This window comes from Lepidochelys kempii, chromosome 4 (assembly GCF_965140285.1).
Source record: "Lepidochelys kempii isolate rLepKem1 chromosome 4, rLepKem1.hap1, whole genome shotgun sequence".
NCBI classification, from domain to species: Eukaryota; Metazoa; Chordata; order Testudines; family Cheloniidae; genus Lepidochelys; species Lepidochelys kempii.
In genome coordinates this window covers 33841979-33868777 of record NC_136383.1, presented here as the reverse complement: position 1 = coordinate 33868777, position 26799 = coordinate 33841979, and the positions used below count along the sequence as shown (strand labels likewise).

Below are 26799 nucleotides of genomic sequence, written 5' to 3'. Positions count from 1 at the left end.
GTAAGTTCAAATTTTTATATAATATCATGATGACTGTGGTATTATACAGATAGTAAATAGCTATTTGAAATGCAATCCATCACACTATATATTTGTTTTCTATGTAATATTAAAGTAATAATATCCTTTAATAAAGGGAATTCTATTTTTAAGACATTAAAATAAGCTCACTCGGTGGGTTGGGGTGGCTATCCAGCGGTTGATCCTGTAAACACAAGCACATGCATAACTTTAATCAGGTGAGTACTCCTAACAGAAGCTAATGGGTCTTCTCATATAAGTAAAGTTAGTACGTATGTGTGTTTGTAGGACAGGCTCGACAGATGCAAGGGGAGAAAAATTTAAGGTGTTCTCAGTCTCCGACTCCCAGATGCTCTGTCTGAAGGGGAATAATGTAGGACATGCGTCTTTGAGGGTTGGAGGAAGTGAAAGGGAGTGCAGGAATACTTGGCTTCTGAAATATGTTTGTGGAGCCAACCCCTGGGGAAAAAAGCTCACATACTGATCACATTTTTCATAGGTTTTCTGCAAAAGTCTAGGTAGTCTTTATTTTATATATTTAAGGCACATAATGTTAAGCCCTTTAATGTTCATTTCTGTCCTCTTGTGGTGAGAGCGCAGCTTTGCAGAATAATGGTATCTCTTTACATTTACCCTTTTTACGCTGCACTTAAATCTGGTGTGGGCATTATACAAGGTGGATTCTGAGTAAAAGGAGTCACTACAGTCAATTATTCTAAATTAGTATTCAAATGGTCAGACCACCTACAAATTAATGGCTATTTTAATAGTGGTCAGAAAGCTAACACACACATTCAAAGTGGTCAACTAAATAGTTCCTGCAAAATGAGTGCTTATATGCACAGTTACTCATTTGTGCAAGGAAACACCCACTCTGTCCACATAGAAGCTGTGCTTGTAAATTCTGCATTTGCAGTTTAGATAGCCAGGTTTCAAAGTTAGTCCCTTGGGAATCAAACAAAGGAAGAAGACATAGAGTGAAATCCTGGCTCCATTGAAGTCAATGGGAGTTTTGCTGCTGGCTTCAAGGGGCCAGGATTTCACCTCAAAAATTAATTTATTTTAATAACTGAGGAATATAAGAATTGCCCTTTCGGCCCAGACTAGTGGTCCATCTAGGCTAGTATCTTGTTTCTGATAGTGGCCAGAACCAGCTGCTCCAAAGGAAGAGTCAAGAATGCAAAGTAAGAAATTATGGAATAACCTACCCAAAGTGGTTGATTCTTCCTAAACCCTGTCAGTTAGTGGCTGGCAGTATGTTAAATTTACATAATCAGGTTTAAGTGTTATCTAATTCAATTTCTTTATTCATCAAACAGGCTTTGAAACAAACCCTACATCTAAACGCTCTTCTAAAATAATTTAATGTGATCTATGATTTCTTTCTCCACCAAAGACAAAGCAAATTTATTGCATTTACAGGTTATTCTGCATGAAAGTAAATTGATTTCAAGAGTACTTAAAAACTTACCTATCTTCTGTGAGGTTCAAAAGTTTATGCTGGAGAACTTCCCAGGCAAAAAAAGATAGCTTATGGTAATTATTTAATGTTTCTGTCTAGAAAGAAAAACCTATAAAAATTCTTGCTTGCACAGTGTGCATTTCTTAACAGACCATCTAAAAGTCAAACCTTATTTGCCTTATTCATGGGAATAGTTCCCCTGAATCAAATAGGTACCACATATATGAGCAAGGTGAGGAAGTTTAGGCCTTTAACAGTAGTAAATAATATTTGGCAGTAAAATACTACGGGTGGGATACCCAAGGGACTTAGGGGATGCAACACAACGCCTAACTTTTAAGCACCTAGAAAAAAATCAGACAAACCACACTGTGATCCACAAAGTCAAGTTAGAAACCTGGGCTCCATAGACAATGACTGGGGAGAAATAGGTGCCTACAAATGCCAGCCACAAAAGCCAGTATGCTAGGCAGCTTGCTGTCTAAGCTAGCCAGTGGGAGACGCTGACCAGAAGAGTGTGTGCTAAGCCCCACCCATCTCTCAGAGGTAGGCACTGTGACATTGCACTCCATATTTTTATAAAAATATGTTTATAAGTGTGGATATGATGTAACTAGAATATGCTTTATGCAAAAGGTCTCTTGTAAGGTATAATTACAAATCTTATAATCTACTGAGTGTGGTCATCCTATTTGCATGAATGTATTATTCTTGTATCTAAGACTAGGTTCTGTTGTAATGATGCAAAGTGTGGGCCATTAATGGTGGTTTGGAATCTTGATAGCTCCCATTAACCAGGACAATTGGTTGTAAATGGCTCTGTTTACTTGTAAGACTTCCTGTATATGTGTGTGCCAGAGAGCGGGTAATAAAGTCTCACAGGACATGTGATTATGTCACCTGAACTGGAATCCATCTTTAACCTGGTGCTTTTCCATTTAGAAGGAGGGGTAGGAACCCAGACAGAGACAAAGGATTCCTGCCTTGTGCCAAAGCTATTAAAGGCGGTAGAACAGAACAAAAGGAATCCCCTGCTTTTCACCTAAGATGCCTGCTGAAACTAACAAGGTCTGTACAAGGAGAAAGGATTGGACCCAGACTAGGAAGGAGTCTAGTCTGTGAAAGAAGCTTATTGGAACATCTCTAAGGGTAAGATTTACCTGTATTCAGTTTCTTAATGTATTAGACTTAGACTTGTGTGTTTTGTTTTATTTGGCTTGGTAACTTACTTTTTCTCTCTGTTATTACTTGAAACCACTTAAATCCTACTTTTTATACTTAATAAAATCACTTTTGTTTATTAATTAACCCAGAGTAAGTGATTAATAGCTGGGGGAGCAAACAGCTGTGCATCTCTCTGTATCAGTGTTATAGAGGGTGAAAAATTTATGAGTTTACCCTGTATAAACTTTATGCAGAGTAAAACGGATTTATTTAGGGTTTGAGTCCCATTGGGAGCTGAGTGTCTGGGTGCGGAAAACAGGAGCACTTCTTAAGCAGTTTTCAGTTAAGTCTGCAGCTTTGGGGGCATGGTTCAGACGCTGGGTCTGTGTTGCAGCAGGCTAGCATGTCTGGCTCAACAAAGCAGGGTTCTGGAGGCCCAAACTGGCAGAGAAAACAGGCTCAGAGGTAGTCTCAGCACATCAGGTGACAGTCCTAAGGGGGGGGGTCTCTGTGACCGAACCTGTCAGGAGACAGAAAAGTGCCTATTATCAGCTTAGTGATCCACAAATGGGAACCTTCCAGCTGGAGTGAGGAGGCTTAGGCACCTATGCTGCTTTCTGAGGAGATGAGTTAGTGTCAGGATCCTGGCTGCAAGGTGTGGGTCAAGGCTAGAAGTTGCAGTCTGTGCTGGTGTCATGCCAAAGGGCTGGGCTGTAGTCAGTAATCCTCGGTTTACTCCATTGTGGGATTTTTTGAACCTTCCTGTGAAGCTACAGGAGCTGGCCATTGTCAGGATACTGTAACAGACCATTAATCTGATCTGGTATGGCAATACTTCTATACCGAAAAGCAATTTAAATGAATAGAGGGGCTACACAAGGACAGCTAAAGCCAACAAGTAAAATAGTATTGTCTAATATTTGATTTCCTTGAGTTCCAGGTGGTGTTTTACAAAAAGAAAGTTACTGTGTGCCTGGTAAACAGTGAGATACAGAAGGAGATAGCAGACAATTGTGAGTGTAATTACTCTCTTCCTACTACTTGTCTTTCATTGTTTGCTTTTAAGATGGCTGCTAAACTATTTCATGGGAATATTTAAACTGCCTCAACTGCAGGTACATCATTTAAAAAAAACAACAGCTATTTGTTTAGAAATCTCCTCCATGCCATATATAGCAGTAAATATTTCCCCCCAAAAGCTGGAATTTTCCATGGGAAACTCCCCCAATCTAATTTACAATGAAGGACCAACGAGACAGTCCCAGCCCCACTCCCTTATGCCAAAAATCCTTCTTTGTGCAAAATTAAGGTTGAGAATATAAATACTGAAAAGTCAGGAGAGTCTCACTTCTGTGTGTAACACCAATATTAACCTGCCCCATCCGACTTCCACTGAGTCGGAGTCTCATTTATCAGTGTGAGTGAGGAATAAGCCCTGTTATTAATGCTCAGTTAAGACAATAGTTTCCTACATCTCAAAGCCAACCCATCTTATTAAATCTCTCAAAAAGATATCATCAATTAGGAGTGCACATGGTACTGGAGAAACAAGGAAGAAAACTCAGAACTTGCTCAAGCGGTTGAACCAGCTAAATCCAAACCCTTATTTTCTTAGGCACACTAATTACACTTCAGGGGTCGGGCTTCACCTCTAGTTCAGTTTGCTCTCCGTTCACCACACAAACGTGGTCGCTGGTGCAGCCAGTATTCGCTTGCAGGAGTATAATGACATTTTGAAAGTGTATGAACTTTGCACCCACTAGCTGAATTAAGTTAAATCTGAAGGAGAACCAGAGATTATTTAGTCTTCAGTGGTGTCAGGTCTGAGGTGGTTGCATGCTTACCTACCTGCCAGCAGAAATATAGGCAGCCAGGGAACTTTACCTATGAAAACATGGGCATCTTGGGAGGTTTGGCACCTACAGAATTACACAGCAGCTGCTTGGGGGTTTTGAGACTACGGTGCCTAAGTGCCAGTTGGGTGCCCAAGTCCCCATTGTGAGTCCAACCCTTATTTTCTATGTGGAGAAGCCACTAGACATGTCTCGTTGCAATTATTATTGTAAGCGAGTGTTGCAAAATACTGATGTTCAAGAAGGGAAGTTCCTCTTTTGAAATAATGAGGAGACAAGACATTACTTACCCTAGTAATTTGTTTAGCAAAACCATATCAGTATTAGTGCCCTCACTTTAAAATGATATCATGGACACAGAAAGGGTTCAAAGAAAAGGCAATCAGACCGAATAAGGGATTTGAAAATAAGATCATGAGGAAAAGTTAAGGGAGTTTATCTTGCTTAGCCTCAAGAGATAAAGTACGGGTGTGGACATCACTGGGAAGATGTAGGGATGCCATGTTCAGGGGCTCCATCTTTAGTAGCCAATAGGAAAGAGAGCTGGTGCACATGGTGTAGCAATACGCACTAGAAAGATGTGAATTTTAATATACACTAATGTGTTTTGCACACCCTGGCCCATACAGATCCTGTTAGCGTGCACTAAAAGTCCCCTAGTGCATGCAGCAGGTTCTACATGAGCCAGTTAACATGCACTACGTTGGTGTGCCTTAGAATTCACATCCTTGTAGTGCACACTGCTGCACATTTAGACAAGCCCATAGGAATCTGATAAATGTGAGCCTCTCTTCCTGCCTGATTTGAGTGGTGGAAGTGAGAAGCAGCTCTCTCTCCTGGTTATCCTCTCCCATGCTAGCCCCTCTTGCTGCTGCAAGAAGGCGATAGGTCTTCGAGTCCTTCCCTAAACTCTGCATGTATCTTGATTATAATTATCTCTCTCTACACTGGATTTATCTTCCATTAAGGAAAACACATTTTCAGATCTAAAGAAGTTGATAGTGACTGTATAACATCTGTGGTACCAAAATTGTGGCTATGACTATACTAGGCTATGACTGCACCGAACAGCTGTGCCACTGTAAGTTCTTTACATGCTGTAATCCAGTGAAGCTCTCCCATTGACTTAATTAATCCACCCCCAACGAGCAGTGGTAGAGAGCTTCTTCCGCTGACATAGCACTGTCCCCACTGGCACCTAGGTCAGTGTAATTTATGTTACTTGGGAGGGTGGGGTGGCCCCGAGCGACAGTTATACTGACATAAGTGGTAGGATAAACACAGCCTGTGTTTTTTTTCCAATGTAGCTGGAGGATCTGTGGCAAAGATAAGCATGTTTTGTTGATCTGAATAAACAAGGCTGAGCAGTCACCTAATATCAGCCCGTTGCTCAAAAGCAATGCCCAAATAACAAATGAACATTCTGTATATATAACCGGTGCCCAATACGAATACATACCCGTGCAGATATTTATTCAGATTTCATATAACTAAATGCAAATGTATTATTTCTAAGAATAAAAATTAACAGTACAGTAGAGGTGACAATTGTTGATAATGGGTGGGGGCAAAATTTTGAACCCATTCCCTGCAAAAAAAAATTGTATAAACCCTGGCAGAAATCTGCAGGGCACGTGACCCCCCTTCCCATGCATCACCTATAGAATACAGTTTACTTTGTCCGTGATATTAGCAATACTGTCCTCAAAGCAAATGATCAGGCATGTCCCAGAACGTCTCTTTAATGAGGGCCTTTTTCTGCAAATAACTTCAGAATTTGCCATTGACTTCAATGGGTGCAGGACTGAGTTCCTAGAGCACCCTAAGCTGCTAAATTCCTTGACAGAATAGTTCTGGTCACTGCTTAATTTGCATCAGGCTGAGTCCTGGCACCTCTATGCTTAGCAGTTCATAGCCCTGCCACCTCTGGGCTTGCCGCATCAGTTATGAATGTAAAAAAAATTGCTTGAATCCCAGTGCTCCTTTCATTAGCACTCATTCAGTAATGTGTTCTCTGTGGACCCAAAATTACTGGCAAGGATCACAGAAAATCTATGTCAGGTCCCACTATGTTAATATGACAGTTCAAGGATAATTAACAGAAGATATCATAAATTTATATCTTTCATTCTATAACGCCCAGTCTGAATCAAATAAACTTTGTCTTTGGTCCATTACTCAAAATTACTTTTCTGATCTAATGTGCTGCTGTTTTCATCCATATCCAACATAAAACAAATCTTGAGTGTGTGGTTCCCTTCAGAGTTCCTACTATTAAGATATTTTGTATCAGTAGCACCTTAAGGCCCCAACTAAGATCAGGGCCCCAAACACATATTAGAAAAAGTCCCTGTCCCAACACCTTAGTTTACATAGACAAGGCAGATAGAAGGCGTGTGGGGAAACAGAAGCACAGAAAATGAAGTGACTTGTCCAAGGTCACACACCCGGTCAGTGGCTATGCTGGTCACAGAAGTCAGATCATCTGACTCCCTGTCCAGTACCCTAACCACTAGGCTACACTGTCTAGCTTTCCAAAATTTTGCCATTCAACATTTATTTGCAGTCCCACTTTTCAGCTAAGGAAAGTCTGAAGCTACAGAGATCCAGCAGCAAAGTTAATATGAGAAAAATGCACCCTAATAATCCAAGCAACTGTATTATTGCAGTAAATGCTAATGACGCTATCCTAAAAGCATGGCTTTTTTAAGAGAGAGAGAGACCCATTCCTTGGACAATATCAGCTGGGCCTGACTCTCCTCTCACTTACATCAGTGTAAATTGGGAGTAACTTCACTGGAGGCAGTGGAGTTCCACCAGTGTAAAATTGGTGTGGAGAGGAGAATCAGACCCAGTTGCTGTTGTCCAAGGAATGGGTTTCTCTCTCTCTCACACACACACACTCTCACTTTCTCTCTCTTTAAAAAGCCATAACCTGGTCATTAAAGATTCTTTAACCTCATATTAACTATACTTTCCAAGAAAAATCCTCCTACACCCAAGTGCTTATCAAATAATAAGCAGATGAATGGTGGGAAGATAAAGCAGGTTACCCGACTGATGATAGCATGTAATCTGATTCAGGAAGACAATCATTCCTTATCATCATCAAACATCACAGAGTTCTTGTAAATTAGTTCTGTTTCAAGGAAATGAGAGGCAGGCAAGAGACATGAAAAACAGCACAGACAATAAAAGCACATAAAAGTTGCACAACTGTGGGTTTTCCAATCACAGCAGCTCCCGCCATCAGTCTGTAACAAGATACTTTTTGACAGAAAAACACACCAATACAAGACTGTTGCACTAAAAAGACATTCTGGGATATGTATGACAGAGATGATTTTCCTTCACTTTGTTTCCAGTATATCCTTTTCAGGATTATCACATTAAAAGCAATAGCACTAAGATCTAAAATTCTCTCTGAAGTAAGGCTTTTTAAAAAATATATAAACAAAAAACTGTACACACCAAATAGTTACATCACAAGAATCATTTTAAATGAGCACAAGCAACATATCCAGCCAAATGTACCTAAAGCAGTTAAGCACTTTCGTATACAAAAGGAAGTAATATACTGTATTGTTTAATCATCCGTGGTATGGAATTTGTGTATTTATAGTAATCTAAGCATGTGTTTTATAACATTGTAGTATTTATTCACAAGGAGTCAAATCCTGCAAAGTTTACTCAGGCATAACACACATTGATTTCAACGGGAATGTTGCAAAAGTATAGATTACAAGATTTGGCACACAGATATCATACTGTCACATACATAGTATGGGAGATGCAGTATTGTCTAACAGTTAAGGCTGGAATTTAAAAGACCTGGAATTTATTTCCTACTCTGCCACTTACTCCGATGAATTGAGCTGTAGCTCACGAAAGCTTATGCTCAAATAAATGTTAGTCTCTAAGGTGCCACAAGTCCTCCTTTTCTTTTTGTGAATACAAACGAACACAACTGCTACTCTGAAACCTGTCACTCACTGTGCGATCCTGTGAAAGTAACTTACTTCTCTGTACATCAGTTACTGTATCTGTAATTAACACCTGCTCATTTTTGTAAGGAACTTGGAAACCATTGGATGAAAGATGCTATAACTGAACTTTTATTATACAGTAAGTTTGCATCAGGACTCAAAATAAAATATTATTTTTGACTGAACTTGGATTGCCAGCCAAGAAAGGATTTTTCTTCTCTAACAGTCAGTAAAATTTGATCAGACTCAGCATTTGTTCCTTAAAACATAAGAAAAGTTACTTTATTCTGGTTGGCAAATACCTTAATTAAGCTGTAAATGTAAAACCAAACAAACCCAACCAAAACAAACCTAAATGTTTCCCTAACAAGCAGAGTCTTTATAATATAAACACCCTGATGGGTGGGGGAAATGTTTCTGTGTAGAGGAATTACAATACAAATATGTTTTCCTTGATGTAATCACTTTATGATGGAGCATTTGTCTCTGTGGCCAAGACATTGCAGAGGTGACACTGGAGTGTCACCAAAGAACAGTTCAGTTCTGAATACTTTTGATTGTAGGGATTCAATACTGGGCATGTGGGCCAGTGACTAGGATACACTGTTAGGAGCTCAGCTGAAGGTGACTTGAGCACAAGACGACTGGGCTTAGTCTTTAGCTCACAGGTTGAATTCTAAAGGACAGCAATACATCCTCGATCTTGTCTGGAGCCCCAATGAAGTGAAAACACATTGGAGGAAACCTCATGTGAAGATCTGAGCATGGTGTGATTGCTGAAAGTTACACATAATTAAGGACACAAATATCTATTTGTAAGCTAAGAACTGAAGAGAGTTTCCCTTTTCTGTGTTTAGATCATATTAGGGTAACATTTACAAATTTTATTTATCACATTAATTCCTATGATTCTAATATGTACTGGCATAAATACATCTACTTTATGTTTTACACATTATCAGCTGGGAGCATTGCTTTCATAGTCTAATTTTGTCTATCTTTGAGACAAGCTATTAAAGAAAGAGGCACAACTGAAAAATTCAGTGACTTAAGCAGACAACCAAATTGGCCATCAGTTATGGTAAAACAACAAATTAAATGTAGAAATCCTCTCAACTCCATGAGTTATGGACAAAGCCAGTCCTTGAGGGAGAAGTTGGAGACAATCCTACAACTACATATAAAGAAAACTGGGTAAGACTCTATACATATCTCACGTTCCAAGCTCAACTCTGTGGTTACCAGGGTTTCAGCGGAACTGCTTGTTAGCATTGTTATGAATTAAGAGACATTAAGCACCTATAAATGAAAATGTTTTAGAAAAATTGCCATTTGAAATTAATGTTTGCACATTCACTTCCAGTCCCAAGTGGGTTGTTGTTTCCCCCGCCCACTGTAAAGTTTAGTACAATTTTTCTTTGTCTGTTTTTGAATTATCCCAGGATTTTAAAATGTGATTTCCACATTTTTAAAGACATTGTTCAGTAATTCCTTTGTGATTGGAGATCTCGAAATTAGTTTTGTTTTAAACTTGAAACAGATGTAGTCCAAAGTAGCTTGTGTGCTTTACTAAGTGTGATACTGATTGAAAACTAGGTACTACGAAATGAATGTGGGAAGACTGAAAACTGTACAGAGGGCCTAATTCGGCATTCATCATGTGCTCTACACTCAGACATATGCATGCGTGTATTTACAGATGCTCTCTTTCTTTCAACTCTAACAGGATCTTAAAGACAAAACACTGTTTAATGCAACAGTAGACTGAGATTCTGAACCTACAGATGTCAAGGAATTCAGATATTTATTACAATGATAACTGTTATTCAGTCATGCTGAACATGTGGTATTTACTATAAGATCAAAGCTATCACCATAGTGAGTAATACAAAATACTTCACTTATAAAAGAGGGCATGCAATGATTGTTTGGAAATATAATGTTCATTTTTACTGACTTTTATGGGTGTGATGGGTTCCTCCTGGGGTGCCACTGAGCCCTCTGACCCACCAGCCTGGGCTCCCTCTCACACTGTGCTGCTGTGACAAGCTGCAGACCCGCTCCTAATTTTACACTTCCACCGCATTTACACAGGCAGGGATACACCCAGCTGCAGTTACCTGCAGGCTCTGACCAGCTACTGCATGAACCAACAGTAGAGAGGCTACGGACAAAATAACCAGTTTCCCAGTCTAGTTCCCAGAGCTGTATCGTCCTGCCCTGGTCTAAACCCCAACCAGCATAAATTTATTATCCAGTTTGCTTCCCACCCCCCACTGTGAGGAGGAAATGCAACAGCCCCTCTGAGCTAGGATTCCCAAGCACTTAAAATCTATATTTTTGTAGTTAATACATTTATTTTATGTTTTAATCTAAACCAGTAAGTTTGAAGTTAAGTGATTCTAAGTGGTAGCAAACAGATCAAAGCAGATTACTTAGTAAGTAAACAAAAATGCAAACTAAGCTGATTATACTAGATAAACTGCTAATTCATATCCAATCTCTCACCCGGAGAGATGGTACAAGCAGGCTTGCAGATTCTTAAGGGACAAGCTGTACTTGGTTTACAGCTTGGAATCCTCAGGTCTTTCACACACAGGCTAGAAATCCCTTTAGCCTGGGTCCAGCACTTCCCCCAGTTCAGTTTTTGTTCCTTAGGTGTTTCCAAGAATCTTCTTATGTGGGGAGTGAAGAACAGATGATGTCACTCTCTGCCTTAGATACCTTTATTATACGGAGGGAACTGTCTGAAACTCAGCTTGTGGAAAAACACCGACATCCCAGGATGGATCATGTGGCCTGGTTACATGCCCTTGCATACCTTGCTGAGTCATAGCAGCCATTACTTACAGATTGTATGGAGCGTTCACAGGAAGGCTCACCAAATGATGGATAAGCTTCTCCTGAGGCCTTCTGTTTTCCCTAATGGCTCATTACCCTGAATAGGCCCTTCAGCGCCCACTATCTAGACTGAAAGCATCTTGCCTAGTAGGCATCACCAGGTATAACTACATTTGAAATACAGACACATAGCCAATATTCATAACTTCAGATACAAAAATGATACGTGCATACAAACTGGATAATCCTATTCAGCAAATCATAACTTTTCCAATGACATCTTACATTACCTGTCTTGCATAAAATGCATCATTATACTATGAAGAATATGGAGTGCAGTGTCACAATGGGTTTACGATCTTAACCATAAAGTTTCATGAACAAAGATTCCTCCTTCTCCTCAGTGAGCAGTGTCCTGTCTCACATTGCATTTCTAAATGTACAGGATAATTTAGTTGGGTAGTTCATCTGATGTAACCTACCCAGTTTTCAATTTACTTCCTATTTTAAAATGTAAATCGATAGTTTATTAACACTGACAAGTATTCGGCATACCACATTATAAGCAGATATTTTGTTTGTTTCTAAATAAAGTCTAGTGGGGACCAGTGGTTAATAACAGGGGAAAAATACACTTGAGAACTAGTGAAGTGTCTTTCAGTGGCTTACACGCAGAATGGTGTTCAAAAGCAATTAACTGACCATTTGACTCAGCCTGTTTTGCTGCCTAGAAATATAACTTTAAAACTTTTTATATCTAAAAATGTTTATTTAGAATGGATTACTGAGAGTTGCTTACACAAAAGTCCCATTAATCACCACTAACTTTGGTGAGGGCTGTGAGACAGTAAATTGAGTAAGATTTTGCTCAAAATAAAATAATCAGTGGCACAGAAATCTGATCATGGTAGTGTTAAGAGAACTTTTTTCTTACACTGATAGAATGCAAACAACATGTAGGATACACCTAGATAAACTCTGTCCCTCATAGATCCTGTACAAGAACCCAGATAGAAACAAACTTCTGAATGGAGCTAGAACACTTCCTTTAACTTTAATTAAATACATACATGCCAGGTATGTTGACACCTTCTACAAGATGGGTCAATTTTAATTAATATGATTATATGGACATTGCCTATATGGGAATGTAGTCTCAGGCAGTACACCTGCCCTGCCTCCCCCATGACAGTTTCTGGGAGCTTTTCACTCATTTTCGTTTTTATTAAAATGTTTCTCAGCTCCGTTGCTGTGTGAAAGGCCACAGCACCAGCAAAGGAAACCGACCGACTGTACGAGTGTACAAAGCAAGCGGTAGAGTCCGCCACACACAGAGGGCTGCTAAATGCGCAAAGAAAACACAGCGACAAAAGAAGAGGGAAATACATTTCTGTAATCCCTTGCAAATCTGGTGATCAGCAGGCGTTATTCACAACAATCAGAGGTTCGGACCGCCGCCTGGTTTTTAAGTTGCTGGCGCCCCTTTGATTATCCGCCTTGCGGACCGCTGTGCTGGGCACTTACATGAAGCCGCCGGTCCAGCGGGTTTGTTTTGGTGGCCGTCCTACGTGAAGCCCTCCTGGGACTGCTGAAGCCGCCGCCCGAGTGCTGCGAACTACAAGTCCCATGGTGCAGCTGCTCCCCCTCTCCCACCCCGGGCAGGCAACGGGAGGGGAGTGCGGGGAAGAGTCCTGTCCTCTGCCAGCTCTGCATAAACAGTCTCGTGTTCACGCCGAGCCTGGAGAGGAGCAAGCCCAGGGCGCGGGAGAGGCTCGTTTCGCTCCCGCGACACCCCGCTGGGATCCGCCTGGCTGCGATCTGGGGCCCGCCGGCGGAGGTGAGCGCACAGAGCCGAGCGCTGTTTCTTGCCCCCACTTCTTTCCCGAGGGGGCAGTTTCAAGGGGATGGATGGGAGCGGCGGGGAAAGGGGGGGGGGCGGCGTCCGCAGGGGCTGCGCCACGAGCGGAGAATGTGTGTGTGTGTGTGTGTGCGTGCGGGGGTGGGTGTGTGTGTGTGCGTGCAGCGAATCAGTGGGGTGCGGCTGATTTGCGGATGCAGAGGGCGGCGTGCCATGACCCGCGCCCGCGGCAGGCAGCCGGCGGGTCGCTGCTCGTCGGAGCGGGCTGGCGCGGGGCGCAGCTGGTAACCCCGCCAGGCAGAGGACTTCCCGCCGGCCTGCACGTGGCGTAGCGCAGCTGCCCGCCCCGGCGCGGAGCGCCTCCGAGCCCTCGCTGTTCCAGGCGAGCCAGGCGCGGGCGTGTTTCCCTTTGGATGCGCTGCCAGCAGCTGCTTCTGGGCCAACGAAATCGGCGCCTGGGGTTTTTCAGCTGCGAGGAGAAAAATGTCCCGCCCGCAGGTGGCAGCCAAGGGACCGGGCCGCCGCCTTTCCCCTGCCGTTGCCACTGAGGGGCAGGTTCTTGCTCGCAGACAGAGATGGGCGTGGGACTGCGCATCCGCCTGCTGCCCGCACCCATTTAGCGTCGCTTCCTTTTTTGCGTGGGTGAAGAGATGCCTCCTCCCGGTCTGCGGCGGGATGGAGCTTGGAGGGGCACCTCTGCCGCGCTGTGAGGGCGCCTGCCTGCTGCTGTTGGAGGCAGTGGAAGTTTTGCCATGGTCTTTACTAGGCGCAGGATCAAGCCCTTAATTGTCAGGACCCTGGATGCCTCTACTAGATCTTGCTGCACTGTCAACTCAGTAAATTTACTCACTTTAAAAAAACAACAACAAAAACATCACAAAGGAATAAACATAGCAAGATATGGGGGGGCGGGGGGTCTTTACTCTAGTCAATTCCCAGGCATTATGGGAAATTCTGCTCTTGGACCTTGTGACAGGTGTTCTACTCACCACCGTGGCACCCCCTGCTGGCCATAGCTCCGGGTTGCCAGGTGGTGTCCTGCCCATCCTCACTCCACTGTCTCCGCATCCAGGACCTGCGTCACTCCCTGGACTCCGTCGTCCTCTTCTGGATACAGCCCTCCAGCTCTGCCCCACTCGGTTCTATCCCCTGTTCTAGGGGACCAACACCCCTCAGTCCAACCGCTTGCCTCACTGGTGAACTGCAGTCCAGGTTTTAGCTGATTATCTCAGTAGCAAACTTCAGTCCATACACTGGCCACGCCGCTCAGTGGCAAGTGGAGGCAAAGTCAGGGAGGAGGGAGAGAAGATTCAGGCCCGCCCGCTACTCTGGGTCCCAACCCAGGGATCCCGTGGCCAGCAGCTATGTGCTACCCCTCCTCCAACTCTGCCATCTCCTTCCCTGCAGTCCCAGTACCTCCTCTGCCTGTGTATCAGGCCCTCAGTTTGGCAGCAGTCAAACTGTTGACCCTGCCCAGCACTGCTCTGTCCATTGTGCTCCAGTCCTCTAAGCCAGGGGTTCTCAACCTTTTCCTTTCTGTGGCCCCCATGACGTGCTATAAACACACCAAGGTCCACCTGTACCACAATAATTGTGTTTCTCTGTATAAAATCTATGGTTGGCATTAAGGGGTAGGAAGCAGAGCAATTGCCCAGTAGCCCATGCCACAAGGAGCACCGCAAAATTAAGTTGCTCAGGCTTCAGCCCGAGGTGCTGCAGCTCAGGCCCCTAGGCTGCAGTCCTCCATGGTGGAGCTTCAGCTTTCTGTCCTGGGCCCTAGTAAGGCTAATACCAGCTATACTGGGGAGACCCCCTCAAACCAGCTCTTGGCCCCCCCCTGGGGGCCCCAGACCACTGGTTGAGAACCTCTGCTCCGAGCAGCCAGTTCTCCTCCCTCAAACTGTAGAGAGTGACTGCCTCTGCTTAGCTCAGCAGCCCCTTCTTATATGGCTGGCCTTGATTAGCTCCTCCAATAAACATTCCACTAACTGGCTGACACTACAAGCCTTTTCCTTATTGGCTGCCTCCCATGCAGGCAGGATTGCTTTAACCCCTTATATACCAGTGAGGGGGCAGCTGCCCCATGACAGACTTACAAATTCCCTTCTAATCAATGAGTGTTGCAAGGATGCATTTGAGGGTGGAATGCAGCCGTCTGTCTACACTCATCATTGCAGTATCCAAAGATGTGTCATATAGAATCTGAATTTACAGGATTTTTTATGGTGGAGAAATTATTTGTTAAATGAGCATGCACAAATATTTATTATGGCCTCTATTAGGAACTGACATCTTCTACGTGACCTGATGGTTTAACCAGTTTGTTCCCTTTCTAAGTTTTGAGATTTAATGGAGTCAGAATTGCTTTCAAAACAGTTGTATCATTAGTGTTTTCACATTTGTAATCTGGCTTTGTGGGCCTCTTGCTGCTTGTTTTATTTGTCAGTAGAAAAAGTTTGAATATCAGAGAAAAATTTGTTGTTAGAAATTTTCTTTTGTGGGGTGGGTGTACGGGCAGCCTAACCCTTCAGCAAAAGATCCACAAATTCCCATGCACGGTGATGTTAACAGTCAGTGCCCCAAGGAAGTTGTGTGGATTTTTTGCTGATGGAGTTGTGCGGAATGTAAGGGGAAGTGAGCCAAGTATGCACATTCCAAATGTGAAATGACACCAAGAGTTCAACACTGTAGTCCTCTGTATGTAAAACTCTTGCTAAAGGCTGGGGGCTTTTTGCTTCCTTCAGGACTTGGCCCCAACTGGGCAAGAGTTTAATTAAGTGCATATTTCCATGCAAAATACAAAATCCATATCTTAAAAATATATTGTAGCACCGTGGAAAAGATTTTGCTCCCATTGCAGCCCTGTCTAATCTACATGCTGTCCACTTACTGAGGTGTAATCCAGTATCTAGGAACTGGCTTCTCTGTTTGAGAGAACTTCCTGACATCCCCTCCTGCCGCCTTAGGCGTTTAACAGAAGCAAATGGTCATTTGTAAAATTTGACATGCAACATTTTGAACAAAACATACAGGCCTGCATTGGCATGTCTCATTCACAACATCTGCAAATTCTTCCGAATACACTTCTCTGCTCTGGTAATTGAAAGACAGTAAGCATTACTGATGCACCTCCAACTGATTTAGGAGTAGAGTGATGGAATGTAGAATTTTCCACTTGTAAGTTACAGGTTCAGATCTTTTCTAAGGTTTTGATCTTTTTCAGGCATGACTGAAAGTTGCTCTTCATAAGCACCAAAATCACTTTAGAAAGAACTATAATTGCATAAAACTGCAATATAATTTTACCCAAAATCAACTATATTGTTTTCAAGATGGGCTGGGAAAAAGCAGAATTATTTACAGGTGTTATAAACAGCCTAGAAATCATAATCTACTTGAAATTAATTCGTTTCTTAACATTTAGGTTTTGCTTATAATGGCCAGGAAAACCATATTAGCACCACTCTAGCAAGTAATACTTAAGTAGAGTTCACTAGTATGATTTCCCTGGCCAGATTTATCCAGCACTGAAATGGGAGATGTTCTGTGCCTGAGCTGTTGCTTTGTAAGAAAAAAGCATTGTGCCTTGTTTTGAATATCAATCAAGGAAGGAAAATAATTCCAGAGGTCTTGAGATATTTATATGGTATCTCTAAATACTGGCATCACAGAAAGGTGTCATAGTACCAGTAATCCATTCTTTGTATGTTTATAGATTAAAGTTGTGCAATCTTGTGCTTGGAAAGGCAATCGTATGTCAGTCCATATCACAATGATGCTTCATGTCGCAATAAAATACAATAAACTGAACTGTAAACTGCTTTTAGTAATGACTCAGATGAAATGAATAACGTTGATTACGCATCTCATAGTCAAATGTACATATCAGTTAAGTGATGATCTTATTTGGATGTAGAAGAAAAAACCGTTTAAACACAGTGCACAATTAGCTTGTGGTACTCTTTGCCACAAGCTATGTGGCCAAGAGTTAAATATGACATTTATGTGGACAAGAACATCCAGAATTACAATAGCACAGATTAAAAACAACAACAAGGAGTTTTGAAAGGGATATATCCCCCATATTTCCAGGCATGAGCCAACTGCTAATTAATGGGGTTTAGGAAGAAACTTTCCCTCTGGACAGACTCTTCCATAACTACAGGTTTTTTTTGCATCTTCCTCTAACGCAACTAGTGTTGGCCACTGTTAGAGACAGGATACTGGGCTAGATGAACTACTGGTCTGGTGCAGTATGGCAAATCCTGTACCCCATTTTTGTTGGAGAAAGCAGGGGAATTTTCACACGCACTTTAAATTCATTTTCGATATCTGTAACGTATTACATACAGCAGCTACTCCTTAATGAGATTTCAGAAGGTAAAGTTTGTGTCAGTGGGTAGTTCTGAAAACTCTAGTGTTCTTCTGAGCTCCTACTTGACTGTTCTACCATGGATAAATATTGACATAGTCATTAGGCCAGAAGGAGAGGGAGAATGACTCTATAGTCCAGGGGTAAGGGAACCCATCCGGGAAGTGCAAGACTGAGGGGTCTGTCCAATCACACTTCCGTTATTTAGCTGGAGTGCCACTGTTTCAAAACAGGAGACCAAGGAAACCCTACACCAGAATGCCCCACAGCGTAGTGATTAGAGAGCTCTGAGACCTCTGTTCAAATCCTCTCCCCACTTTCTGGCAGGAAGAGGGGAATTGAACCTGAGTTTCCCACATCCCAGGCAAGCTGTACTTGTAAAGGGTACTTGTCACATTTCATATTGTCAAAGGAATATAATATAGTGATATAGAATATTCAGAGTAATTAACAAATACTATGTAATAGTTCCAATATGGGTCTGAGGTCTACAAAACAAAACAAGTGCTTAGGCTTCCAGTGGTGTTTCACCAAAATGTTTCTTCAAAGGTGAATCCATTTAGTAAGACACTTATAATAGAGGCAGAACTAGTTAATATATTTGCGTAGTTTCCTGCAAAGATCTCAAAACATTTAAAAATATTAAGGAAGTTTCATAACAGCCTGTTATGAACTTATGGTTGTATGCAGTGTTGTTGTAGACATGTCAGTCCCAGGATGCTAGAGAGACAAGGTGGGTGAGGGAATATCTTTTATCAGACCAACTTCTGTTCATGAGAGAGACAAACTTTTGCTCTTACACAGAACTTGGTCCGATAAAAGATATTATTACCTCACTCACCTTGTCTCTGTACTGTTTCTCATTTTACAGAGCACAGAGAAGCTTTTGATCTGTCCAGAGCCACATAACAAGTCAATGGCAAAACTGGGAATAGAACGATTGTGATTGACCTGGAGTTCTTAACTACCAGTCCTGTGCCCTAGCTGCTAGACTATGTTTACTACCCGTGGTTCTCTATAAAACAAGTACACATTAATTGATTAATAGTATGTAAAGTTCTTTAAATGATGCCGTTCCAGGTGGATTTTTTTGGTATTGCAAAAATTCCATGTTTCTTTCTTTCTTGTAGTTCTGAGAAGGATCATCATCATGAGCTCCATGGAAGAAGTGGAAACTGAAGAGACAGTAACTTGTCTCCATATAACTTTGTACCATCCTTGCCAGGAAGAAAAGCAGGTGTTTCGCAGCTTAAAATTCCATAAGCGAGAGCGGTGCAGGGTAGATGAAGTGGCAAAATTTGGCCGAGATTCTAACATCTGCCATTATAATTTAATGGATACCCGTGTTTCCCGGGTTCAGTTTACCCTGCAGTTTTTCAGGCAACGCAACAGCTCAGAATTTGGTTTTGAGATAAAGAACATGAGCAAAAAGACCAAGCTACTTGTGGACAATGTGGAACTGGACTACCTAAATAAAATTGACCTGCCATGGAAATGCATCATTCGCTTTGGAGACTACCAACTCTTAATGCAAAGACAAGATGGGGAATCAGTGGATTATTTTGAGATTTGTTTTGAGTTGTCCCAAGCTTCACTTTTGCAAGAGAGACACCCGCCTTCACTGCAGCCCATCCCCGAGTGTGGTATGTTTCCTTCTTTGGTCTATTCCCAAGGAGTAAAACCAGTAGAGATGGATGAAAATGATTTGTGATAGAAGGGAGAAGGTTGCTTTCAACAGTGTCCAATATCTAATTCAGTATGACTTCAGAGGACCAAATCTTATCTCCTCAGCAGACTGCATTTGTTTTGCTTTCCATAGTTACCACTGCTGTGTTATGTATTCTTCCCCTCTTGCACACTCTGTTTAAACATATCAGAACTTATTCATTTACAAATGTCATTAGCCCTGCATCATCTTTATTTAATGTCCATCCTGTCTCCTCCCTGCCACTCTGTTATCACCTTCTGTGTTTGTCTGTGGTAAACCCCAATCAGAGTTAGTGGATCTTTGCATGGGCATAAAGGCCCATGGTAGCAGATCCAGTTGTAGGATTGGGGCCATAGACCATAAGCTCTTTCAGACAGGGTGTACCTGCCCTATAGTGCCACTATTTGGCCAGGTGTCCTGTAGATGCTCCCTGCCTCACTTTCCCCAAGTGGGCTATCAGTAAGTTAAATGAGGCTTTATTTAGGGAATAGCATCCCTCTGAGGGGGTCTAGTTTATTAACTGGAGCCCCACTGAAAATGCATCCAGACCTTCACCCCAGTGTCTTAGCTAGGAGACAGTCAATCTTAATTTATCCATCCCACCTGAGTCCACCAGTCCACTCCAGCAGTTCTCTCAGTTCAGGCCTCTTGCCACTGTCTGGGAAGAATTTTCTCCAGAGTCAGATGTGTCAGCTATAGCTCTTCTCTGCAGCACTATGTAGCTTGACAGCCTAGCCTTTAGTTAAGCATTCCCATGTCTAGGAGTGCACTTCTAGGCTCCTGGCTCTGGTGAACTTCCTGTCTCTAGAAACCAACTCAGCTGGTAATCCTTTGTCAGGGTCATTAGCTAATTAGTTGTCGACTAGGCACATAGGGATTTCATTACCTCCAGGTGGATTTGAGTTGGCTTGTTCTCCGATTCAGGAGCTGAAAGTGCCAGTCCCACTAACAGCCCCAGTAACACAGGGTCTCTCGCTATATATTTCTGTTTAATTATTTCTGTAAAACACGGTGCAAAGTTCTGGCTTTATAAATAAAGTACAAATGACCAGGATTAATATGCAAACTTGTTATATTGCATTATTAACTTTGATACTGAAGTGCAATCTGTATTCAGACTGAGATCCATTTGCAACCCTAACTTCTATGTTAGGGTTGAAAATGAAACTCTGAAACTTTTTTATTCATATTTTGTGAAAATAGAGCTATTTAGTTGGTATATTTAGCCTCCTAGGTACTAAGTTCAGAAGGGACCGTTATGATCAGCTAGTCCAACCTCCTGCACAACGCAGGCCACAGAATCTCCCCCACCCACTCCTGCGATAAACCTCTCACCTATGTCTGAGCTATTGAAGTCCTCAAATCGTGGTTTAAAGACTTCAAGGAGCAGAGAATCCTCCAGCAAGTGACCCGTGCCCCATGCTACAGAGGAAGGCGAAAAACCTCCAGGGCCTCTTCCAATCTGCCCTGGAGGAAAATTCCTTCCTGACCCCAAATATGGCGATTAGCTGAACCCTGAGCATATGGGCAAGATTCACCAGCCAGATACCCAGGAAAGAATTTTCTGTAGCCCCACAGAAACATAATTTTTCTTCTAATCCTAAAGTGATCAGAATGTGCTATAATAAAAATGCTATTACATCTTCAAAGATGTGAGTGTAAATAAAATAATGTGAATAATGTGAGGTTTTATTAAAAATGTTTGCACGCCTTATAATATTTTGTCCTCTTGTGTGGTTATATCTTGTAAGCACAAATATATAAGGGAAAATTTTTCTGAGATATCAAGCTTTACTGGCAATTATTCAGCATCTAAAAAGATGGTGATGAGATCACAGCTGGTGATGAGCATTGCTCCAAAATCATGCTTTCAGAGAAATAGAAGAGTGCCTGAAATAATGCCACCTGGAGACCTACAACAACATTAGCCATATAGCTATGCATTGTTTACCCTCATTTTTAATTTTAATTCACCCAGAGTGTGTAATCCCCTGCCCAACAGCTGCTTCTCTCTTATCCCACAAACTTCAGGGTTCTGGCTCTACTTAATTCAATTCAGTTCTGCCCCTAAGGGCTGCATCAAGTTTCTCCCCTGCTGTAACAAACTCTGGGTCTCCTCAGGAGCACAGAATTGCCAAAGCAGAGGTCTCCCCCAGTCACATCCCAGTCCCCTCCCTCTGTATCCCCAGCATACCCTCATGCCTGGGGATCCTCTGGAGGGGGTACAGAAGCTCCCTACATTGGGTGGCTTTCATGCCTAAGCTGTTCCCCTTCTACACGAACTTAGCTGGCACAAAGGGACCGCAGGGTAATATTGAATAGGGCTCAGAAAGTTGAGCACTGAATAATATGAGGAGTGGGTTTATCTAGAATGACTACGTACTCTCACTTCAGATGCAACTTCCAGGTAAAAGAATGTTTGGGGAAGCAGCAAAGGAAATGCTTAAACAATTACAAATTTGCACTATAGATCATTGTGGCAAAGAGTTTCTAACTGTGATTTCTAAGCAGGTACATGTTGATTTCAAACCTGCTCTTTTGACTACACGACGGGACCACAGAGCATGCAATGTCTGTGCTAGAAATTGAACCTGTTTGAAACTTGGGGCCAAACTCTGTACTTCCACCTCATAGAATCTCATTCAGACCTCAGGATCTAACGTGGCTCCTCCAGGGTTTCCTATCAACTGTGGTTGTGTCTGCTAATGTGGAGAGGATCAAACTGCTAAGGCTTTGTTAGAACTGAGCCCCGACCACCATCTTATCCAGTATGATTCTATTTTTACTCAGTTATGGATAACATTGAAATACATTCCTAATTTTTAAAGGGATTAAATGAACCATCTAAAAGGATTTAGGTAGAGAGAATGCTGGAAATCATAGCAATGCTAACTCACTATGTTACAAGAAAAACTGAGAGAGATGCTTTTAGGATTACACTGGATTGGGTGGGTGGGGAGGATCACTCAACACTAAATTGAAGATAGACACCTAACAGCTTCATTGTTTCAGGTTTTTAAATCTGTGTGACCCACAAGGGCATTGTTATTTAGTAGAGGGACTTTTTAAACCATAAACATTTGGTTCTGAGAATTGTATATATAATCCACCTGGATATAAATTTGCCTTTACAGCTAGTATACAGATACTGTCTATAATACTAAAGGAAATTTACTCCTCTTATCAGGAGAAGAGTGAGATGTAGCTTTAGATGCACATTAAGGGGCAGAATTTTAAAACCTGAACAATGATTTAAAAAAAAATGGGTGCCATCAGTTAGGCCATCTAAATAAGTCACCTGATTTTCATCTGTCCTGAGAACCTAGCAGCTTCCATAAATATGGATTTTGGATCCTAACTGCAGGATCTCATCTTTGAAAATTATGGCCCAAGCTTTGCTTTATTTGTCCTTATCTTGTAGGAACAACTGCTATCAGTTTAAACATCTAAGTATTTGATATATGGGCACAGTCATGCAACACAGACACCCAAATGCACTTGCAAATAACTGTGCACAGATATTTGCACTTGAGTGCAGAAAGGCCAGGTAGTGACAATTCTGTTCAAAATCAGGCCCTTAGATCTAGTCATAAAATACATATGCTTTACTATGTTTAGTGTGTTCGCTTGCTGCCTGAAAGTGTTGTTTTGTACTTACCCACATAAAGTAATTGTATTCCTGTTAGTTTTTTCTACTAATGTATTACAGCTGTAATTTACAATATTAACACTCTTGTTTGGTGCTATCTTAGACTTAACTTCAAAACATAGACAATCCAGGAAGTTTTTGGAAAGCGTAGGGGACAATTTCCTGGCGCAAGTGCTAGAGGAGCCAACTAGGGGGGGCGCTTTTCTTGACCTGCTGCTCACAAACCGGATAGAATTAGTGGGGGAAGCAAAAGTGGATGGGAATCTGGGAGGCAGTGACCATGAGTTGGTTGAGTTCAGGATCCTGACGCAGGGAAGAAAGGTAAGCAGCAGGATACGGACCCTGGACTTCAGGAAAGCAGACTTCGACTCCCTCAGGGAACGGATGGCCAGGATCCCCTGGGGGACTAACTTGAAGGGGAAAGGAGTCCAGGAGAGCTGGCTGTATTTCAAGGAATCCCTGTTGAGGTTACAGGGACAAACCATCCCGATGAGTCGAAAGAATAGTAAATATGGCAGGCGACCAGCTTGGCTTAATGGTGAAATCCTAGCGGATCTTAAACATAAAAAAGAAGCTTACAAGAAGTGGAAGGTTGGACATATGACCAGGGAAGAGTATAAAAATATTGCTCGGGCATGTAGGAATGTTATCAGGAGGGCCAAATCGCACCTGGAGCTGCAGCTAGCCAGAGATGTCAAGAGTAACAAGAAGGGTTTCTTCAGGTATGTTGGCAACAAGAAGAAAGCCAAGGAATGTGTGGGCCCCTTACTGAATGAGGGAGGCAACCTAGTGACAGAGGATGTGGAAAAAGCTAATGTACTCAATGCTTTTTTTGCCTCTGTTTTCACTAACAAGGTCAGCTCCCAGACTGCTGCGCTGGGCATCACAAAATGCAGAAGAGATGGCCAGCCCTCTGTGGAGATAGAGGCGGTTAGGGACTATTTAGAAAAGCTGGACGTGCACAAGTCCATGGGGCCGGACGAGTTGCATCCGAGAGTGCTGAAGGAATTGGCGGCTGTGATTGCAGAGCCACTGGCCATTATCTTTGAAAACTCGTGGCGAACCGGGGAAGTCCCGGATGACTGGAAAAAGGCTAATGTAGTGCCAATCTTTAAAAAAGGGAAGAAGGAAGATCCTGGGAACTACAGGCCAGTCAGCCTCACCTCAGTCCCTGGAAAAATCATGGAGCAGGTCCTCAAAGAATCAATCCTGAAGCACTTGCATGAGAGGAAAGTGATCAGGAACAGCCAGCATGGATTCACCAAGGGAAGGTCATGCCTGACTAATCTAATCACCTTTTATGATGAGATTACTGGTTCTGTTGATGAAGGGAAAGCAGTGGATGTATTGTTTCTTGACTTTAGCAAAGCTTTTGACACGGTCTCCCATAGTATTCTTGTCAGCAAGTTAAGGAAGTATGGGCTGGATGAATGCACCATAAGGTGGGTAGAAAGCTGGCTAGATTGTCGGGCTCAACAGGTAGTGATCAATGGCTCCATGTCTAGTTGGCAGCCGGTATCAAGTGGAGTGCCCCAAGGGTCGGTCCTGGGGCCGGTTTTATTCAATATCTTCATAAATGATCTGGAGGGTGGTGTGGATTGCACTCTCAGCAAATTTGCGGATGATACTAAACTGGGAGGAGTGGTAGATACGCTGGAGGGGAGGGATAGGATACAGAAGGACCTAGACCAATTGGAAGATTGGGCCAAAAGGAATCTGATGAGGTTCAATAAGGATAAGTGCAGGGTCCTGCACTTAGGACGGAAGAACCCAATGCACAGCTACAGACTAGGGACCGAATGGCTAGGCAGCAGTTCTGCGGAAAAGGACCTAGGGGTGACAGTGGACGAGAAGCTGGATATGAGTCAGCAGTGTGCCCTTGTTGCCAAGAAGGCCAATGGCATTTTGGGATGTATAAGTAGGGGCATAGCGAGCAGATCGAGGGACGTGATCGTTCCCCTCTATTCGACATTGGTGAGGCCTCATCTGGAGTACTGTGTCCAGTTTTGGGCCCCACACTTCAAGAAGGATGTGGATAAATTGGAGAGAGTCCAGCGAAGGGCAACAAAAATGATTAGGGGACTGGAACACATGAGTTATGAGGAGAGGCTGAGGGAGCTGGGATTGTTTAGCCTGCAGAAGAGAAGAATGAGGGGGGATTTGATAGCTGCTTTCAACTACCTGAAAGGGGGTTCCAAAGAGGATGGCTCTAGACTGTTCTCAATGGTAGCAGATGACAGAACGAGGAGTAATGGTCTCAAGTTGCAGTGGGGGAGGTTTAGATTGGATATTAGGAAAAACTTTTTCACTAAGAGGGTGGTGAAACACTGGAATGCGTTACCTAGGGAGGTGGTAGAATCTCCTTCCTTAGAGGTTTTTAAGGTCAGGCTTGACAAAGCCCTGGCTGGGATGATTTAACTGGGAATTGGTCCTGCTTTGAGCAGGGGGTTGGACTAGATGACCTTCTGGGGTCCCTTCCAACCCTGATATTCTATGATTCTATGATTCTATGAACAGGTTGCCAGAATTTGCATTGTACAATGATATTACTTTCTTCACTATTTACTGGTCCTGTTACATAGAAAAATTCAACTCGGTTGCATTGTTCCTGACCATTTATTACATTTCCCAAGTTAATATTCTCAACAAAATGGCAACTAATATTTGATATTCTGGTCTCTACCATTCAAATAGATTATATGACGAGTAAAGAGAGGCCTCACCCCCACAAAAAACCTGCTGACTCAATAAAAATTCTCCATTCCAATCCACACAGCAGACCTGTAAACCACAGCACAGAGCTTCATTGTATATTCTGCACTCATTCTGCAATGGAAGTCCCATTGATTTCTGTGGAACAGAGGCAAAATATTCAGTCGAGATCCAGCTCTATTGACTAGTAGGAGAATTCAGCCCTCGAAACAGACAAAACAGTTTAGGAGAAACAAAATTCCCAAATCCAAATAATTTGTAAGGTTTCGGTTAATTCAGATGAGAATCCCACCCACCAAAAAAAAAAAAAAAAGTTTATCTTGTAGCAGACACGCTTCCCTTCATGGCTACAGCTGGTCAGTGCCATCTGAGTCTTGACTCAAAATGGAAATACGTCCTTAATACCAAATTGACTTTTTCACAAGAAAAATGTTCCATTTAAAGATCACTTTGTGGCCAGTGAAGATTCCTTTCAAAGGGGATGCCAATACATTCAAAAAATACAAGTGCTGTGTAAATATTGAAGCACAAATATTCCAGAGTTATATTTACTTATGACCATTCAATTAAAAAGCTTCCGTGCCAAGGAGTGCACAATGAAATTCAGGGTGCTGGGCAAAGATTGTTTAAAGCCATCTTTTTGCTCCTTTGATCAGATGCCAGTTCTGTACAGTCCAGTGCTCTGGCATAAATTAGAGAACAGCCTGAGGTTTACATGAATTTACACTGGTTGCCATTGTGGCTCTGCTACTGAATAATCTTTCTATACCAGGACGAGCCATTCGTGGTTGGCTACTCTGCTTTGCCCTGGCTGCACCACTGCTGAAGAGCAGGGATAAAATGTCTTAGAGCTTGATCCTAGGTCAATGGAAAGATTCCCATAGACTGCCTTTGGATCAGGCCTTTAATGAAAATGCAGGAAAACTATAAACAGGGGTCCAAATCCTTCTCTCGCATACACTGGACTTCATCAGAGTCACTCTGGCTTCACGTCAGCATCAGTGTGAGCAGAATTTGGTTCAGTGTTTATATAACTGTAAAATCTAAAGGGACATTCAAGTTAAAAAACATTAGAGGTCACCAAAAGTCACCATTCTTTCTTATCTACTTTCAACTGGTCGGGTGCCCCTTTGAGCTACTCTGTTGAAAGCTAGCATACTTGATTATAATGGG

At 42.5% G+C, this 26799-nt stretch overlaps 2 protein-coding genes across 2 annotated transcripts in view; one reads left to right on the top strand and one right to left on the bottom strand.

The window, feature by feature from the left end:
• The window catches only part of ALPK1 (alpha kinase 1), a 75017-nt gene extending 61740 nt beyond the window's left edge, over positions 1-13277 (bottom strand). The window contains exon 1 of the mRNA XM_073340905.2: positions 12852-13277. The gene's annotated coding sequence lies outside the window, so the exon portion shown is untranslated. The remainder of the gene's footprint in view (positions 1-12851) is intronic.
• Positions 12935-20971, top strand: TIFA (TRAF interacting protein with forkhead associated domain). The gene is made up of 2 exons (XM_073340911.2): positions 12935-13164; positions 18688-20971. The coding sequence occupies exons 1-2, from the start codon at positions 12954-12956 to the stop codon at positions 19266-19268; spliced, it is 792 nt and encodes a 263-aa protein (XP_073197012.2). The 5' UTR covers positions 12935-12953; the 3' UTR covers positions 19269-20971.
• The last annotated feature ends 5828 nt before the right edge of the window (positions 20972-26799 follow it).

Coding starts and splice junctions, on each gene's coding strand:
- TIFA (XM_073340911.2), top strand. CDS start 12,954: ATGGTGCAGCTGCTCCCCCTCTCCCACCCCGGGCAGGCAACGGGAGGG. Junction 13,165..18,687: donor TCTGGGGCCCGCCGGCGGAG/GTGAGCGCACAG, acceptor TCTTTCTTGTAG/TTCTGAGAAGGATCATCATC.